Source organism: Equus caballus, chromosome 9 (assembly GCF_041296265.1).
Source record: "Equus caballus isolate H_3958 breed thoroughbred chromosome 9, TB-T2T, whole genome shotgun sequence".
NCBI lineage: Eukaryota > Metazoa > Chordata > Mammalia > Perissodactyla > Equidae > Equus > Equus caballus.
In genome coordinates this window covers 30,714,650-30,733,746 of record NC_091692.1, presented here as the reverse complement: position 1 = coordinate 30,733,746, position 19,097 = coordinate 30,714,650, and the positions used below count along the sequence as shown (strand labels likewise).

Genomic DNA, 19,097 nt, shown 5'->3' with positions numbered 1-19,097 from the left:
AGGACTGTTCTAGACACAATGGGTAGAAGAAAAATGGGCAAAAATCTCTGACTTTATTTAGGTTTTTTTTCTCGTGCTTTGCTCAAAAAATATTTAAATAAAAATGAAAACAGCATAGATAGATAAATAGATAAATACACATATACATCTTTTCAACAGATTTGCATATAATACAGGTCTTTATTTTGTGGTTGAAAATTCATTTTAATCCTACCCCGAGTTGCTTGGCTTTAAGCATTTTTTCTAAATACTTTATTCTTTTTCTTTCACTATGTAAAACAAAGACAAAACACATTCAGTTCTCTTCACGGTGACTTTGAGAAATCAATCATTGTAATTACAACGTCTTTTGAAGATGCAAAATAGTTTTCATTTTTTAAATACATCCAATTTCAATGACTAAAACACAGTAAAGTTTGTTGATTGTTGTTTGCAATGTGCCACTAGTTTTTCATTTTAAATGCCTTACATAGATAAAGCAGGCTGTGTTCTTGCCTTATACATGTCATAGCACTAAATGTAATCTGGTATAATAGGTGAGAAATAATTGTTTTCTTCTTTACTCTTATCTTGAGAGACTTTTAAAGCACATAATTTGTTTCATCTTTCAATGAGGAGATAGTAATTTTCAAAGTCAGAAAGATTGCCTTTAAGCCAAAATTATTCTTTGCATTATAACATGAAGATGTTTAGAACAATTGCATTTTCAACTAAAACTGAAGAGGATTGTTTTATTTAGAGAACGCTTCCTCAAGGATCTACGGGGCATGAAACGTTTCAAACTATATCCCCAGCTTTTCAGAGTCAACTGCTAAGATATGTTAGAAAAATTCACATGTTAGTACATTCTACACACCTCAGATTTATAGACCACATCACAATTAATTCAGCCATGCGCCATATTCCTTCAAGGAGCTTCAATGCTACGGCCTTGACTTTTATTAAAGGTCATCTATAAGGAGCTGTCTTATGGAAAACTACTTCTGCTTTGGCTATAAAATCAATATCAATAGTATTTATTGATTATTACATTGGTATCTTTCAATACACAAATTTCTACATGAGAAACTTCTGACATGACGTGATAGTACAGCCTTGGCTCCCCTTGGAGGCAGCGTGGTATAATGTGAAGTCAAACAGTACTGAGTCTGAACTCAGTACATGACTTTTGTGAGTTTCAGTTCCTGTTACAGATAATACAACTGAACCAGCAGTACATGAGACAAAGACAGTAGATGACCTGACTCAAAATACCTGACACAGGATCACACTTCACTCTCAGCATCCCACTGCCTCCCACACCAATTTTCCCCTGCTCTCTTCTCTTCTTGTTAAGAAAAAGATTTGTCTGTGTTTTGATGAAGGCATTGTAAAGACTGGTACTGGAGTCGGGATCTGTTGGTTTCCATTCTGATGTCTGTTAACTAAACAGTACTTTAATCTGGAGCATGAGGACTTTATTTAAAAATATGTTTTGTCTTTACAGTTTTTACTCAAATATCATTAAAGGACCTGTAAGTTTTAGAAAGTGATCGAATGTACATGGCCAATGCTCAAAGCATAGGCTTTATAAAGACACATAACTAAGCAAGTACACTTACCAAGACAAAGCCAAATGCTTTTTTGTTTTTAAGGTATACTTTTTTTTGGTGAGGAAGATTGGCCCTAAACTAACATCTGTTGCCAATCTTCCTCTTCCCCTCCACCCACCAAAGCCCCAGTACATAGCTATATATCAGAGTTATGAGTCCTTCTAGTTCTTCTATGTGGGATGCCACCACAGCATGGCTTGATGAGCAATGTGTAGATCTGCGCCCAGGATCCGAACTGGTGAACCCCAGCCTGCTGAAGTGGAGCACACAAACTTAACCACTCAGCCATGGGGCCGGCCCCCAAATCCTTCTAATGAGCAAGACTGAAATGCTGTTTAACTAGTGTCTTTTTAAAAATATGGACTTACGTTTCAAAATGCCTCTTATAAGTCAACATCCTATTCTTTCAACATTTTCTCTTCGAATCCCTGATATTAGCAAGGATTTCAGCAGGCAATATCTTTGACTTCTACTCTCATATTTTGTGACTTTGATATTCTCCTTTTTCTTTATGAAGTTAGACTGATGTTCTCTGCCTTATAGTTAGGTAGACCCGGATTATAGTCCTTATATTTCCCTACCACTGACAGACTTTGAAGAGGTCACTAAAAATCCTAAGCTTCAGTTTCCCAACTATAAAATGGGAAATGCAATGCTTATTTTCTTAGAGCTCCTGAGATAATTAATGAAATGCACCTGATCAGGAGAATACGTCTAACTTATTTCATCTTCTCCAACTCCTCTTCTCCCTCTTATATGGGTGGAAGCCACCAGTTGCCATGGGAAGCAGAGAAGAAGGTAGTTTCTAGTTAACACCCATAGTAGTATTTACCCAATTCAGCTTCAATATAAAAGACAAGAGTAAAAATGAAGCCTGGGATCTTACATGCTAAAAGAACATGAATGGAATGATATGTGAGTTCCAATAAAATATAATATGCATCTTTATCATAAAATGTTGAGTTGTAACCTGCTCTTAGTTTTTCAAAATTATTTATAACAAATATATATAAGAAATTGCTTAAGGTTTGAACTTATATAGAACTCAAATCCTTTCATCGATCTCAGAATAAGAGAGATCAGTACCCACAACAAAAATGTCTACAAATTGTGTTAATTGTAGCAAAAGTCTCTGCTCCCAGAGAAATAAGCTCTGCCCAGATCACTTATATAGGAGCTACCACTGCTACCATCCCCAAGGCTCAGGAGACATCCACCAGGGACCTAGAAAGGTGTCTGCACTCTCCTGCCATGAGACTCCTGGATTTGCCAACATCCCAATATCATGGCATCACCCCCCTGTCTTGAAATGGTTCATGTTAATGACAATAATCATAACAAGCATTTATTTCAAAACACTCTGTGTCAGGCACTCTGCTGTACATTCCCCATGCTTTATCACTTTTAGTCCTCACAGCAACTCTGTGTGGTAGACATCAGTATCCCTATTCAATAGATAAGGTTCCTGAGAATCACAGGAGTTATATAAATTTCTCAAAGTAAAACAGTTATAAAAAGCATCACAAGCATTCAACCCAAGGGGTTTGATCCCAGTACCTGCATTCTTACATCTCCCCAGCACTTTTTAATTTACAAAACCCAGTATTTTGACTTCCATGTACGTTACTTGATTCTCACACCTGCCCTTTGAGCTTACCCAGGAGATTTATGTATTTTCCCTAATATAGCTGAGGAAAGTTGGACTCAGGTGAGCAAATGATTTATCTAATGTCAGCAGAGGCAGGAGATCAGTGGGAGGATCCAGAAAGGGCAGCAGGACAAGGCCCCTCTTCCAGGGTTCTGGAAGACCTTATAAATCTACAACACTGAAAAGGAGAACTAAACAAGTATAATTAAAAGTAATAAACAAACTATGAGTTCAAGAAATATTTACTAACAGTCTGTTTTATACTACACTGGACTGGATCCTGTGAACACGTGATTATAAGACAAGACCCTCACCCTCAGACAGTATGGTTGAGCACTTGGGTATTGTTCATATTTAGCCAAAGTGAAACGGCAGTTAGTCCTTTCAGTCATTGTATATCCACTGGTGAAAAAAAAAAGTAAGCTTTCTTACTATGATAGGATATGAAATTATTTTCCATTTCATCCAGACTGCTTTACAAAAATTCACAAGTATTTCAAGTAAAATGGCACCATCTGGGTGCAAAGTTTTGGCTTGTATGGAGAAGCTGGAGGTGGGCTGGCAGCGAGTGGTTGCACTTTTTAGGGTACACACTGTAGGAACATATGGCACTAAAAGAGCAAAGTCTGTGGGCCGTCCTCACCAAACTTGACAATGTTACAAATCCAGAAACAACAGTACGGTGTACTAGGCAGGATGCATAGGGCAAGCCAGGAAGACGGGTCAAATAGGGTACTCAGGGTATTCATGAGGAAGGTCACTGCTGGGCAACATGGCGGAGGGTTTCTCTGGGAGGTAGAAATGTTTGCCATCACACCTTAACTCAACACCCTCCCAGTGTAGTTCTCTTGACAGAGAATTGAGCAGTGGCTTCTAAATTAGCAATCATAAATGCCTGTGTGATGGCGAGGGGAACAAAGTTTTCTGCTGAGCTATCAGGAACCAGTATCACCAGGAAGGGTTTCTGGGAGAGTGTAGCACTTTCAACGCAAGAAATGAGGCACTAGCAGGAGGAACAGTGACCTTGTGGCACAGTGGTCTCAGGGCTTCTTGTCCTTTCCATGTGCTTGCTGTGCTCAGACAATATGCAGGTAGAAGAGACCATTCCTGGATTATTAGCATCTCTTGCTATTGAGATGAACTGCCCAAGTGGCTTCTTTTTTTTTTTTGGCTGGGTATAGTGTACTTTATTGATGGTACATGACAAGGTAGGGCTCCCCAAGCCCCTCCCCTTCTTCAGGGGGTCTGAGATGGAAACTGTGGAGGTCAGGAGACTCTCAATATGTTAGGGGATCAAGTTGAGGCAAGCACTCCCAGCAGCTGAGGGCCTTTCTCCTTCTCTCGCTGGGTGATTGGTGGTCCAGGGGGCTCTTACTCCTTGGAGGCCATGTGGGCCATAAGGTCCACCACCTTATTGCTGTAGCCAAATTCATTGTCATACCAGGAAATGAGCTTGACAAAGTGGTCATTGAGGGCAATGCCAGCCCCAGCATCGAAGGTGGAAGAGTGGGTGTCACTGTTAAAATCGCAGGAGACAACCTGGTCCTCAGTGTAGCCCAGGATGCCCTTGAGGGGGCCCTCTGATGCTTGCTTCACCACCTTCTTGATCTCATCGTATTTGGCAGCTTTCTCCAGGCGGCAGGTCAGATCCACGACTGACACATTAGGCGTGGGGACACGGGAGGCCATGCCAGTGAGCTTCCCATTCAGTTCAGGGATGACCTTGCCCACAGCCTTGGCAGCACCAGTAGAAGCAGGGATGATGTTCTGGGCAGCCCCTCGGCCATCGCGCCACAGCTTCCCAGAGGGGCCATCCACGGTCTTCTGGGTGGCAGTGATGGCATGCACTGCAGTCATGAGTCCCTCCACGATGCCAAAGTGGTCATGGATGACCTTGGCCAGGGGGGCCAAGCAACTGGTGGTGCAGGAGGCATTGCTGACAATCTTCAGGGAATTGTCATACTTCTCGTGGTTCACGCCCATCACAAACATTGGGGCATCAGCAGAAGGGGCAGAGATGATGACCCTTTTGGCTCCACCCTTCAAGTGAGCCCCAGCCTTCTCCAAGGCAGTGAAGACACCAGTGGACTCCACAACATATTCAGCACCAGCATCGCCCCATTTGATGTTGGCGGGATCTCGCTCCTGGAAGATGGTGATGGCCTTTCCGTTGATGACAAGCTTCCCGTGCTCGGCCTTGACTGTGCCATGGAACTTGCCATGGGTGAAATCATACTGAAACATGTAGACCATGTAGTTGAGGTCAATGAAGGGGTCATTGATGGCGACAATATCCACTTTGCCAGAGTTAAAAGCAGCCCTGGTGACCAGGCGCCTAATACGGCCAAATCCATTTACTCCGACCTTCACCATCGCGTCGCGGGCAGGTGGCTAGCAGTGCAGAAGGGAAGCGGCTGTCTGTCAAACGAGGAGGAGCAGAAAGCCCCAAGTGGCTTCTTTTTTTAACTTAAATGATGCTTGTTTAATCAGGAGCTCCTTTTTAGCTTTACAATAACATGATAAATCCATAATCTTGATAGCTAAGTATCACATATCCTTAAACACAAACACGTTTTCAGTTTTATTGATTTTAGCTATTTTTAGCTTTTACTTGCAATTGCCCCCCATGTTGACATACACACATCCTCACTTCTCTCTCTAGTTATGTTCGTGCTCCCTCTCCTGTCTTCATCCTTTCATTATTGCAACACATTTTTAAGTGCCCACTCCATACACAGTAATATACTAGACATTGAAAATGGCTGAAAAATATATTCAATAAACGGATCCTGCTCCTAGAATCTTTTAAACTAATTGAGTCAAAATTATAATGTGAACAAGAGGAATAAACAGAAGGGAAAGACCAGTGTGTAGGGAAGAGATCTTAAAGAATGGAGAACCTGGACAGGATCTTGCACTTTGAGAAGGATGTGGATAGATAGAGAGGTTTGGGGGCAAGAGTCTTCTTCAAGGATCAGGTGTCCTGTTGCAGGGTAATGAAACGCTGGTTGTGATGGGAAAAGGGGTGTCAGGCCACAGAGGACCTTGAACACAAGGAGGAAAACCCACTTTAAGCATTTATTGAGGACTAATTATGTGGCAGACACTGTTTTAGGAACTTTATATTATCTGGCAGTTGTCATGATGATTAAATGAGACAATACCTCAAATTACTTTACATAGGACTTGGTACTTGATAATTGCTCAATTAATGCCAGCCTCCATTGTCACCATTGCTGTTGCTGCTGTTATTATTATTATTACTGTTATTATTAATTACCTTCCACAGTCCTAATAACCCATATTACACTCCCTTAAGACACTAATGTGCTTTTCTGAAGATGATTCCCAGGGGTTCTCAGAGTCTATACCTAGTAAGTAAAGGACTTCAGGGCTGTCATGCAAATCTTCTTGAGGAGTCAGAAATTTTATCAGAGAAATAATATGATTCTTCAAATTCTGCCACTTCCAGCAGCTAAAGATCGAAAAACATTCTGAATTGTGTGGTGAAGTATGTGTCATGAGGGGAGAAAACAATTGACATGAGGACCACAGGGTATGGTCCAGAAGGGAATACTGATATACAACATCAGCATACTGCCCCTCACTGGGCTAATGTTTTATGTTTTCCAGATACATAGCATTCTAGGTTTATGTTTAAAATGATGAGGAATAATAATTGCTGTACCGATGTGAATTCTCAGAAGAACTCTTTGAAAACATAATGAGTTTGCTTCCTTAAATTCTCCAGATATCTTCAGTTCATCTCAATGAAATTAATTTGCTATACATCCTTGTGGATTATTTACTATTGAAATTATGGTTCTTCACCAAAGAGCAGTAGCTTATTAATTTTTTAGAAAGAAGGGAAATTCAGTCTTTGTTTCTCCAATGATCTGACTTTGAATTTGCCTCTATCTGAAGTATTCTAAGGGAGTCCCATTCACATAGGCATCAGGCCCCTTTGGTTCCCAAGAATTACCCTCCTACGCAAAGAGCAAAAGTGATAAAGATAACAGGAGGAGTAGAGCCCGTCCCTGAGTTCTACCGCTGTCTACACTGCAGATACACAGCCAGATGGCAGACATGCAACACACTGCACCCCAAGCAGGCTGTCCAGGCAGGGTAGGGGTAGAGGGGAAGGAGGGGAAGGGTGAAGAAATGATTTCACTGCCAAGCCAGTGCCTCGGGAACTGTTCATCCTCTCCATAGTCATGGCCCTGACTTTCAGAATGAATGTTCTGGTGCATTCAGCTATGCACACATGCCCAACAGCACCCAGTAGAAAACTACAAATCTCAAATGACTGATGTGTTGTTTCCTAGTGTACAACTATCTGGATATCTAGAAGTACCCAGATTTAATATTTAATATCTTAAATTATTTTTCTATTTTTATACAGAAAATTGACCTAGCTGAGGTAAGACACAAGGTGCCAGCAGGGGTGCCACACACTACTCTCCTACCTCTGTCCTCTGTTGGAGGAAGTGAGCCCTTCACTAGGTGGAAAGCAACCTAGTCAGGCAGAGAGAGCTCAGAGTTTTGTTGTGAGTTAAACGAGTTAATACTCAACAGGAGCTCAGAAAATCGTCCCTATTGTTATAGCTGATCTCTAAATGCTCATAACTGGAGCCCTTCTTAATCTGAAGGCTTCCCTCCCCACCTTCAGACCAATCCTTTGGGATCTCTCAACTCATCACATTTTATGTTTTCTCTTTTTTCATTTAAATTCTGACTTGCTTGACCAGTGGAGAGGATAAATACAGAAATACAAGACTTTTACAAGATTATCCCCATGCTTAGAAATCTATTCTTCTTACATAAGTCTTCCTTATCTAAGACGTAAGCCAGCATCCCCTCCAAAGAAAGAAAGAAACAAACAAAACTATTGACTGATTTTCTTTTGAGGAATAAACGTTATTCTGAAACCATCTTTTGTTAATACAGTTCTAAACCTGTATTACTTGTACCACTGAAACTATGTAAGCCAAACTTTAGAAAGGCAATTTTCCAGCAGCCTCACAATTTTAGGTTTTTAGCTGAGCACAGAGCCTCCCAGGCAATGACAACTGAGTGTATCCACAAGCTGATCTGAAGTGAAGGAGGTGCCAACCACATAATTCACACAAAAATGCAGCTGCTCACGAGATACTGCTGGGTGATTTATGGAGAGGAGCTATCATCTCCCAGCGAGAAGTTCCTCCTGAAACTAAGTTTAGTGTACAACTATCTAGATACCTAGAAGTATATAGGAAAAATTGTAATGTCAGCACAATCAAAAAGTGATTTTGAAGACTACAATTTTGCCTGGAGTCTGTCAAGTTTAGGAGCTCTATACCTGACCATCAAATTGGGTTTTTTCTCTTTCTCTCTTTCTTTCTTGTTTTCTCCTTTCCCTTTTTCTTTTCTTGGGGGTGGAGGAGGGTAGCTGTTTAGTCTGTGATCTCTGAAATAGTTCCAAGAGGATTTGGACTTCTGCAATCACATGTCCCACAGGGAAGAAAATAATCGCATTTAGCTAATCCATATAAACAGTTACAATGAAACCAATTCTCTCTTTTAAGAGCTTGTCAAATAATAAAAGTACTTCGAGAAATGCAAGATAGGCTCTTTTGAAAATAATTTCTGAAGTTATTTTTGTTAAGCTTGCTTTAAAGGAAATGCTTAATGTTGATTCCAAGAGGGGGTTCAGGATAGATTAAACCATATTTTTTTAATCAAAGCCTCAGGTAAGTCTGATGTTAGATAGGGAGCGGCACATGGTTAATTATATCTGTATACCTCTGCCTCTTCTTTAACACCTGTCTAGGTGTGGTTTGGTGATATTATCTAAGGTAGGCTATATAGCTGTGATGCTTAAAGCAATGCCACCAGTGTCAAACACCAGCAGGATCACCCATGGTGGACAGGTTTCAGAAGAGCTTGCAGACTAAGCCAGACTAGGAAGAAGGACCTGGCCACCCACTTCCAAAAAAACTGGCCATCACTAACACTAAATTGGCCAGCCCTAGCAAAAAAGGCTATGCTGACATTTAAGAGAATATGGAATATGTGTGTACATACAATTGCAATGATTACAATGAGCACTTCACGGAGGAGGAAGAAGACCAGGGACGGAAAAGAGGTAGGCACTGTCGTAGACGCTCTGACTGGGTCATCCCAATCCTTCCTGTACTTCCCCAATTTGGTGACAGCCATACAGTTTCGACGGGACTGGCACAAGTTCACCAATGGGGCCCAGACTGGCTCAGGGGAGACCTGAGGGAGTCAGTATATGCTACGTAACCTAAGATGGTCTCAAAAGAGTAGAATGTGGAACTTCTGTCAGCGGCTTGGGGGAGAAACCCTCTGTCCCTCTATTTAGGAGCAAGAAAACAGGTACCTTCGTGAGAAATAACCTCCATGCCTAGCAAGCTTGGGTGGGTTGTCTGCCTATGGAGAAGAAATTTGAGTTCAGTAAATGGAACCACTTTCACTGTATTTTTGTGGTTTTGTTTTTTTCTAAGCCCCTTATAAAGTTACTCCTTTTAGAAAATTTCAACACTGTCCAGGCTGAACCATAAGGAAGCAAAAGTCTTCTACTCCCAGGGCAAGGCCAGCAGAAGGCTGATCCCTAGAGGTCTTTATTGTGGTAGCAACAAATTAATGAAAACTAGCGAAAAGAGGAACAGACAAACGTAAGACCTAGTACCAAACAATTTTCTGATTTCTGCTATTCTTTTCCTAATAAATTTTTCCTTGTTTGTCTTTACTGCTAATTTACAAAGAAACATCCCTTTACAAGAGTAAAACTTTCTTTAAATTAAACAAAGAGAACATATACATAATCATTGTGGAAACTGAAGCTGGAGGAGAGTGTTTTCTTAAGGAGCACAGAAAGGGGATGGGCAGTGTTTAGGGTTCATTCGTGTCCCCTGAAATTCTTATGATCAAGTCCTAGGCCCCAGTATCTCAGAATGGGACTGTATTTGAAGATAGGGACTTTAAAGAGGTAAAATTAGGGTAAAATAAAGTCATTAGGGCAGCCCCTAATCCAATATGACTAGTATGTTTATAAGAAGAGGAGATCAGAACACAGACATGCACAGAGGGAAGACCATGTGAAGACACAGAGAGAAGATGACCATCGGCAAGCCAAGGAGACAGGTCTCAGGAGAAGCCAGCCCTGCTGACACCTGGATCTTGGACTTCTAGCCTCCAGGAGTATGAGAAAATAAATTTCTATTGTTTAAGCCACCCAGTCTGTGGTACTTTGTTACAGCAGCCCTAGTGAAATAATACAGGCAGTTTCTCTAGAAACCTGAGGTACGTATGAGATAGTCACATAAAGCCAGAAGGATGGAGACCAGCTGAGTCTTTAGTGAGGGATGAATAACTTGGAGACTGATACATAGACTCAGGATTGGTCAACGTTTCCCTGAAAGTTATGGCCACAAAATGGATGATAGTACTGAGAGTGCGATGGTCAGTCTGATGTGTCTTCTTGGCCGGGTTACAGTTCCAAGATATTTAGTCAAACACTCATCTAGGTGCTGCTGTGAAGGTGTTTTGTATATGTGGTTAAAGTCCATAATCAGTTGACATTAAACAAGGGAGATTATCCTAGATAATCTGCGTGGGGCTGATCCAATCAGTTGAAAGCCTTAAGAGCAGAGCTGAGACTTCCCTGAGAAAAATAAATTCCACCTAGGATGGCAGCATGTCTTTCCTGAGGCCTGCTCTATGGGTTTCAGACTTGCCTAGCCAGCCCACAACCATGTAAGCCAATTCCTTGCAATAAATCTCTTAACATGTTCATCTCCTACTGGCTCTGCTTCGCTGGTTGAATCCTGACTCATGTGGAAAGTACACAAAAAGAACAGAAGAGAACTAAGAAGGCTCGGGATATGATCATTTAAGAAACATCAGAGGAAGAGGAATCAGTGAAGGAGACAGGAGAGAAACCCAGAGGAAGTGGAAGGAAGTCAAGGACAGAGTGCTATTGGAGAAAGTGAGGGACAAAAAATTGGTCAAATATGCAAAATCTCCACAGAAGTCAAGTAGCCAGCCTAAAACGAGCATCTGAAATGTGAGTGTTATAGCTTTGGTAAAGCAGCGTCAGGGAGGGAACAGAAGTGCACTGGGCTAGGGAACAGGTGAAGAGAAGGACACTAAGAGGAGGGACCATTCCTCCAAGAAGCTCACCTACGGCAGACAGGAGAAGGAAGGGACGTTAGCTAAGGGAACTCAGAAAAATGGAAGGTTGGTGGATGTTGATTGTAAGACGACAGAGACTTGAGTATGCCCAGGTGCTTAAGGGACACAAGCAGTGCAGAGGGAGAGCTTACAGGTAGGGTAGAAAGGAGATAGATACCGCAAAGACGTCAGGAAAGCAGGAGGCGATGAGATTCAAAACACAGAAGCAGGGATTTGCCCTGGATAGAAGGAAGGAACGTCTTCAACTGAGATGGAATGGAACAAGGGGAGGGTGCCTGCCAAAGCACGCATGTAGGAGAAGGAGCATTCCCAGCAGCTGGACGCTAGTGTCACAGTGAACTACAGGGTAAGACGATTGCTGACCATGAGGCGAATATGGTCAGGTAGAGGGCTTCGGAATTAGTACTGATTACATTAAGGTTTGTTTTTTTTTTTTTTTTATGGGAAATGGGAAAAGAAATTGGCTCTTTCTGGGAAACAGGAGAGAGACACAGAAAAACTAGGTAGAATTGGTGTCAGATACACTTGAAGGCAGTGACTTTGCCTTGACAAAGATAAAATTGATTTCATTCAGCAGCATTCAATTAGCTGGGTATAGGAACAAGGAAGATAGGTTACTGGCTTGATCCAGGGTTAAGCTTTGGTGGAAGACAGTGGCAGAAAGACAAGAAGGCAAGACAGTTGAGTGTATCGTCAACAGAGGCTGAAGTGATGGTTCCTGGAGTCTAGGCTAGGTAAGAAAAGAAGAGAGAGTCTGGGAGAAAATGAAGGACCGCCAGGTAAGAAGGTATCCAAATGTCTGCGGAAGTGATATAGTGGAAAATGAATAGCAGAGTGGATCAAAGCACAGGACCTGGGGTCAGGCTGCTGGGACCATCCTGGCCCCACAAGTTAACAAGGTATCACCTTAGTCAATTTGTTTACTCTTTCTTTGCCTTAGTTGCATCATCTGTTAAATGGGTATGTTAATATACCTATGGTCGTGAAGATTAAATAAAATAATTCACAGGAAGTAGGCAGTTTTACTGGCCTGGCACATATTAAGTGTTCATTAAATTTTAATCATTTTTGCTAGGAGGAGAGACAGCCGTATGTGTGGGAATTTGTAACAAGAATGGCAGAAAGTGTGTTTAAGATGTCAGAGGTAGGACTGTCTGGAAACCTCTAGGGTGTGGGCGTGTGTGGGCATCATAGCATTCATTGCAGGCGACCTGCGCAGGAGGAGGTGAAGAGAACAGGAGGTTAGGACCCTGAGTGTCACACCCAAGGGCACATCCATGGTGTTAAGACCCAGGGACATGAATCAAGGGGCTGAGGTAAGAATTTCCCACCCAAGGACCACAAACCCCAAAGCCTGGAGAAAGGCAAGATTAGAGTGCTTAAATTTTAAGGTTTTCACAGTGAAAGGTTAATGGGCCCTAATATTCAGGAATTATGGCAGTTAGTATATGTTAAATGATGAAAACCCTTGAAACTTTAAGTATCTTCAGAAGATATGGGCAGCATTCCAGGTGCCCAAGATAGGAAAAGCTACTTGTAAGGCAGGTTTAAAGAGTCAAAGCTTTTCCCACAATTCTCACTTTCTCCCCAGGTCTGAGCTGGCCATCCTATACCCACACCTGCCCCACCATCCAAACATCTAAATTCCATCTCCAGAATGATGTCCTAAATGACTGAACCACGTACACCAGGATCCTTTTGATGTACAATATTTTAAAAATAGGATTCTTCTCAAAAGTGACCCTCATTTTTTAAGCAATGTTGCTCAGCCCTCAACATCAATTATGATAGCTGCATTTGAATTCCACACTCTGGGTCTGCTCTCAGTTCCAGTGAGCATACCATAGCCCTCTTGATGCCACCCTCTCTCGAATCTTCAGTCCTTTCTTCTCCTGAGTGAAATAAACCCAAAGCTATCCACCTCTCTTCTGAGGTTTTATTTCTCAATTCTTTGACCATCTATAAGTCTGAACAAACACTAAACACTCCTTAATCCTTTTAGCGATAGTTTTAAGTGAACTATTGTTTTAGTAGGTTAGCATTTCAAGATGACAGTATAATTCTTCACTTTTCATTTATTATCAAAGTTAATCTCCAAGTAGTTGAGAAGAGGGTGGGAGGATGGATGCTGCTGCAATGTGAACTAACTTCTTTTGGTTTTTTGAGCTGAATTCATCCCCTGCTAACAAATTTTAGTCCTGGATATCTTTAGTCCTAGACAATTATGATATATACATTTATATTTAAATTGTCACATATATTTATATTTAATTTACATTTCTTTAAATTTATCACTAAAAGTCCTAGTTAATTTACGATTCCATTTTTTTCTTTTCTTTTTTTTTTCGGTGAGGAAGACTGGCCCTGAGCACTAACATCTGTTGCCAATCTTCCTGGTTTTTTTCCTCCCCAAAGCCCCAGCACATGATTTTATATCCTAGTTGTAAGCCATTCTAGTTCTTGTATGTGAGATGCCACCAGAGCATGGCTTGATGAGCGGTGTGTAGGTCTGCACCCCGGATCCAAACCAGTGAACCTGGGCCAGACGTGAAGCATGCGAACTTAACTGCCAGGCCATGGGGCCAGCCCTTACAATGATTCTTGTTTCCTTCTGACACATCTAATGTTCCCCATGGAGTTGTCTTTGCACATATTTTAGGATTCTTCATTCTTTTAAATCCTTGTCTGTAGTGCTGTATAAAAATTTATAAGAAGCTCTTCTCAAACCCAAAACTTCAGGTGTTCATTCAAATGACAGTAAGATGTATCTGTTTTACTCAAGCATTTAAATTTGATATGAGTAGGAACAGAGTTTTTTTTTCTTGACGTCCTCCTTTTGTGTAACAATGTTTCATTACAAAATGGCCTATGTACCAAAGATCTCCTAAAAACCTTAATTATAATTTAGACCACAACTGTCTTTTCTTTTCCTTTGGTTACGATAATCTTCTCTCTAATGGAGAGCAGCCCTGAAATTACTAATGACTTGAAAAAATTTGCCTTTAAAACATTCCCCTCTTCTGTAGCCTTTACTCATCACTGATAGAATTCCTGTAAAATGCAATAAGCAATTATGGAAACCAAGGGTATCAAGCTACAAACACGAATGGGAGGTGAAATAAGCTTTATAATATGTATTCGGAGGTTTAAATGATTGTTTTCAGTTCCAAGCACAGATAAAGACGAAAGACCTGACATTCCCAAGACAAACAAAAAGGAATAAATGGGCATTTTTATGATGATGATTTCCCAAGAGAAAGAGTCATGCTACTGTAGATATTGTTCTCTAAGTTCATCATAAATAAAGAGTCTGTTTCAAAACTAAAGTCAGGATTTAAAAAAGAGAGAGAAATTAGTTCTTCATCCTTTCAATGCTCCTAAACAGAATGACTGCATCCTTTATTTCACAGGGACTTCTTAAAGGAAGGTAAGCTTTTTATTCACTCTCAGAGGTCTATTTCCAAAGCATCAAGTCTCCCAGAAGGTGAAACACATATATCTCAAAGGGCATCCAGAAAAAGCCTTGGGATTTTTTTTCTTTTCTTGTTTTCTTTGTGGAAAGAGGCCAAAATAAGAATCACTTCACTTACTAGAAAATTAGCGTGTATGTGGATATTTGGATATTTATTATTGGAAGTTGACTTCAATGTAATTCCACAAAAGAACAATAAAATAAAACCTGCAGTTTCTCACGGTGGAAAGTAAAAAGCAAAGCAATTTTGAAAATCTCCATAACCCATACTTTAGAGGATAAATATTGGAGGACTTATTTACAAAAGTCACTGATATTCTAAACAAATAAATGGAATTTCAGTACTAAAAAGGCTCATGTCTAGATACCAACAATCCTAAACAGTATAATAGCTTTTGCTTCATAAACCATAACAGTGATCTTATGAGTCACAGAAAATTCTGAATTATCTTCAGTGCTTTCGTTGGGCCTAAATTTTATCTTAAGAAAGATTTGCAAAGGGCAAAACAAAGTGCTCAAACTGGCGCAGGCAACCAGGCAAAGGGCCAGGCAGAAGGACAGTTTCCTTACCAGGAGATACTGACCCTGTTCCACACCCTAGCACTTTCCCGGTCCACGCAGTTTTCAGTGGCCTCTGGCCGCTCGCAATGCCCCCTGTGTGAATCTCTCAGTCCCGCACCAAAAACTCTCCCAGGAAATCCTTCACTTCTTCTAAGATACCACCCTCTCAGAAGCTCTGGAGCCCTGTACGACGGAATAGAGTCCCCCCCCCCCCCCCCCCCACCTGGCTGGCGCCCCACCGTCCATCCTGGTGGCCGGGCTCGACCCTCCCACCCGGCTCCGGCCACTGCGGCGCCCGGACCCCGCGCTCACCGGATGATCACGAACATGACCAGAGAGTTGCCCACTAAGCCCACGACGAACACCACGGAGTAGACCGCCGTGATGATGACCGGGATGGCCGGGGAGATGTGCGCGGGCTCCAGAGGCGCGTCCTCGGAGCCCGCGCTGCTGTTGCCGTCCGGCTCGGCCCAGCCCGGGAACCAGCCGCTGTCGTTGGGGAGCAGGCAGGTGCTCGGGGCGCAGGTGGGGCCCGGCTCCCCGCGGAAGATCTGAACCGGCGACTCCATGGTCCGGCGGCTGCAGCTAGAGGGCGAGGAGAGGCGGCACCTGCAGGGCTGCGGGAGCGAAGGAACTGGCTGGACCCGAGAGGCAAACTTTGCCCACGCCCAGGCCAGTGTGCGTAGGCCTGCGGCGCTGGGATCCCAGGCCTCGCTAATGCCCAACCTGGCCATAGGTACCCGGGGGCGGGACAGGGAAGACGGACCGCTCGCTGCCACCCTGGCCAGCAGACGCACCGCTGGGTGCCGCGTGGGGCGGAGAGCGCTTGCTCCTTTTCCCAGGTTCCTGAGACGCCGCTCTCCCTTTCCTAGGCATGGTCCCCTGGTGGAACTGTCCCCAGACTGCCGCTCTGAGCCACACAGGGACAAGAGACTCCTCGAGCACAGAGCCCTCGCTCCCAAAGACTGCTCCTCGAAAGCCCAAAGCTCACCTCTGGCTCCCGGAGACGCGCGGAGTAGTCCAAGGAGCGCCCTGGCGGGTGCTGAACACCGCGTTCCCGGGTGCCGCTCCGCCGGGGTGGCCGCGCTCCCGCAGCCCCGCGCCGCCGGCTCTCACACCTGGGCCGGCGCTCTGGCCGAGGGCGCCTTTTCAGCCAAGCGCCGTCCCCAGCGCTCAGCGCGCTGCTCCCACTTCTGGCCGCGATTCAGCCTGGCCGGACGGGACGCGGCCAGATCCAGAGAGCCTCGGGCGGGCGGAGAGCCCCGTCGGCCCGCTCCGCCCCGCGCCGCGCCCCGCCCTCCGCCCTCCAAGGGCCCTCCCGCGGAGGCGGGGGCCGCCCGGCGCCGGGAACTTCCCAGGCGGTGCACAGCCTCCCTCTGACGGCCGGGCAGCCTCCCAAGCGGCCGAAGACAGGGAGCCTGTGCCTTTTAGACTTAGTAATAAGAAAGGGTGCGCCTATTCAGTGCTGTGCATCTGGATTATTTATGCATAACATGTCTAGAACTTGTAGGCATAATTCTCAAGACACATCTTTCAAGTGAGGAGAAAAATCGTAGTTTTGTTCATTTGAATGACCTATCTAAATAAATTAGCAAAATGATCCAACGAGAATAAGACCAGGTCATAAAATGCTAATGATTTAATATACATATATAGAATATTTCTGCTCATTCTTTTTCTTTCAGTCCCTTCTAACTGGAGCGACACGCAGAGTGCACCTTACAGGTATTACGTGTCCTGCATAGTATCACCTGTGGAAAAACAAAAACTCTCTCCTTACACTCAGGTCTCAGTGTTGGTCCAAGTAGGTGAGGATCTCTTCTTTCTCTTAGAATAATCCCTACAGCCATCATGTTCTCTTCACTTCTCGCTCATCATAGCGCCTTCTCTATGATACCTCTGAGAACCTGAACCCCCACAGAGAAATTTAATCATCATCTCTTTGCATAGCTCTGCCTGTCCAAGGATTCTGTCAGATTCTGTTGGGTGAAAGAGGACCTCAGGCAAAGGGATCCACCCACGGGCAGTGAAGAAAAGGAAGGAAAGCACACGTGGGTTGGAGGAGGAGAGCCAGGACTCTGCCACTGAGGCGAAGATCCTGAAGGAGAGTGGCGAGGGGGCGGGACAATCGAGGTGGGGGCAGGGGATCCCCTTTCCCAACTGAGTATTGGAGGACAGATGCCAGGAGTCCAACCACCTGAATTTCCAGAGTGGATTCCTTATCTAAGGACTGACTGACTTTTTGAGACAAATATGGCTCCTCCACTACTTTCCACAGCTCGCATCCATGCCTACCCCTCAGTACCATACCAGCTGATTCCATCCATCCACTGACAGCAAAAGAAGGCCCCTACCTCTTCCAAGATACTGTGACCCCCAAAGAGTCTTACCAGAGCCTGGAAATGGACAAGTCTCTTCAGCAGTGATATGAAGAACGACAGGGAAGCTCCCTTTGCCCAACATTATCCCTCCAACTCTGGGCACTTTAGGAGTTTTGAAAATAAGTATTATCAAGTCTGATATTTCTTTTAAGTCTGATTGCAGACTTTCATTAGAAGATGACATCTGCTTTTACAAAACATCAGACCTGCTGGACCCTCCATGAGTATGAGAGCCCCTCTCTGTTAGGATAATGGCAGAGGAATCTTCTCTCGATGTCTGGGGCTCACTTCCTGCAGGTGGGATCCCAGGCTACCACCCAACCAGCCCAGCAAGGTGTTTTGTTTGAAATTCACAAAAACTGAGCAGTATCCAAGTCAGAAATAAAGTAAAAACAGTATGTTAAAGGAAAATACCTGGGAAGTGCAGAATTATTCATCTATCTATCTTTCTATTACCTAGCTAAAGGTAGATAGATGAATGAACTCGCTTATCTATGAGTTCATGCACTGAAGATACAACTGCGCCTGTGCTACACACTTTTGAAATGTGTTTACGGTATTTAGCCTCCTTTTGCACTCATCTACCACATTGGTTACCTTTTTATTTAGCATACAGCTGGTGATGTTAGAGTTGGGTTCAAACGTAGGTGTTTCTGGTTCTTGCCATAAGCTAATTGAACAGAACAATTTCCTGTAAGGGAACAAATGTAGAGCTGCTCTTCCCCAGAAGACAAAACAAATATAGGAGGGGGTATTTAGCAAGGACAAAAAAGAAGAAAGAAAAAGATTGAGGTAAAGATTTAAAAAGGTAAAAATTTTAAAGAAGTTTCCAAGTTGGTACAATTCCAATAATTCAAACTCTTGCTCTCTCTTTCTCACATATCTACAGTGTATGTGAAAGGTTTGCTGGGAAAATACTTCTGTAACAAAAGCAGAATGCAGAACTCAGCCGGGGATGTGTCAACTATAAGATGATTATTCTGATCATTGGTAAGAAATCTCTACTGATTGAGACAATCTTTTGAAGGCAAGAAATTACTAATTATGATAAAAGTAGTTTTGTTTTATCTGAGTATTCCTATTTTTTTTTCTTTTTTACCAAATTAATGACCAAAATAAAGTGAAGCCAGAATGGGTAGAGCATTAAGGAGACTTCAGGTGGCTCTGGTTGCCAGGGGAACATGCCTGTGTCTCTGAAACCAGCCAGAGAAGCTGTTTATGTGGAGCCAGCTTGTCAGGGGTATGAG

At 43.2% G+C, this 19,097-nt stretch overlaps 1 protein-coding gene and 1 pseudogene across 2 annotated transcripts in view; both read right to left on the bottom strand.

Annotated features, from left to right (window-relative positions):
* OPRK1 (opioid receptor kappa 1) overlaps nt 1–16,791 on the bottom strand; it is a 32,357-nt gene extending 15,566 nt beyond the window's left edge. Inside the window, exons 1-2 of one of the 2 annotated variants that reach the window (XM_023648620.2) lie at nt 16,461–16,791; nt 15,782–16,086 (exon numbers count right to left, since the gene is read on the bottom strand). In XM_023648620.2, coding sequence (XP_023504388.1) covers nt 15,782–16,038 — 257 coding nt within the window. In that variant the 5' untranslated portion in view covers nt 16,039–16,086; nt 16,461–16,791. The remainder of the gene's footprint in view (nt 1–15,781; nt 16,087–16,460) is intronic. The other variant, XM_023648621.2, reaches the window with a different exon arrangement.
* On the bottom strand, nt 252–7,830 carry LOC138915544 (glyceraldehyde-3-phosphate dehydrogenase pseudogene; annotated as a pseudogene).
* Nucleotides 16,792–19,097: the final 2,306 nt, after the last annotated feature.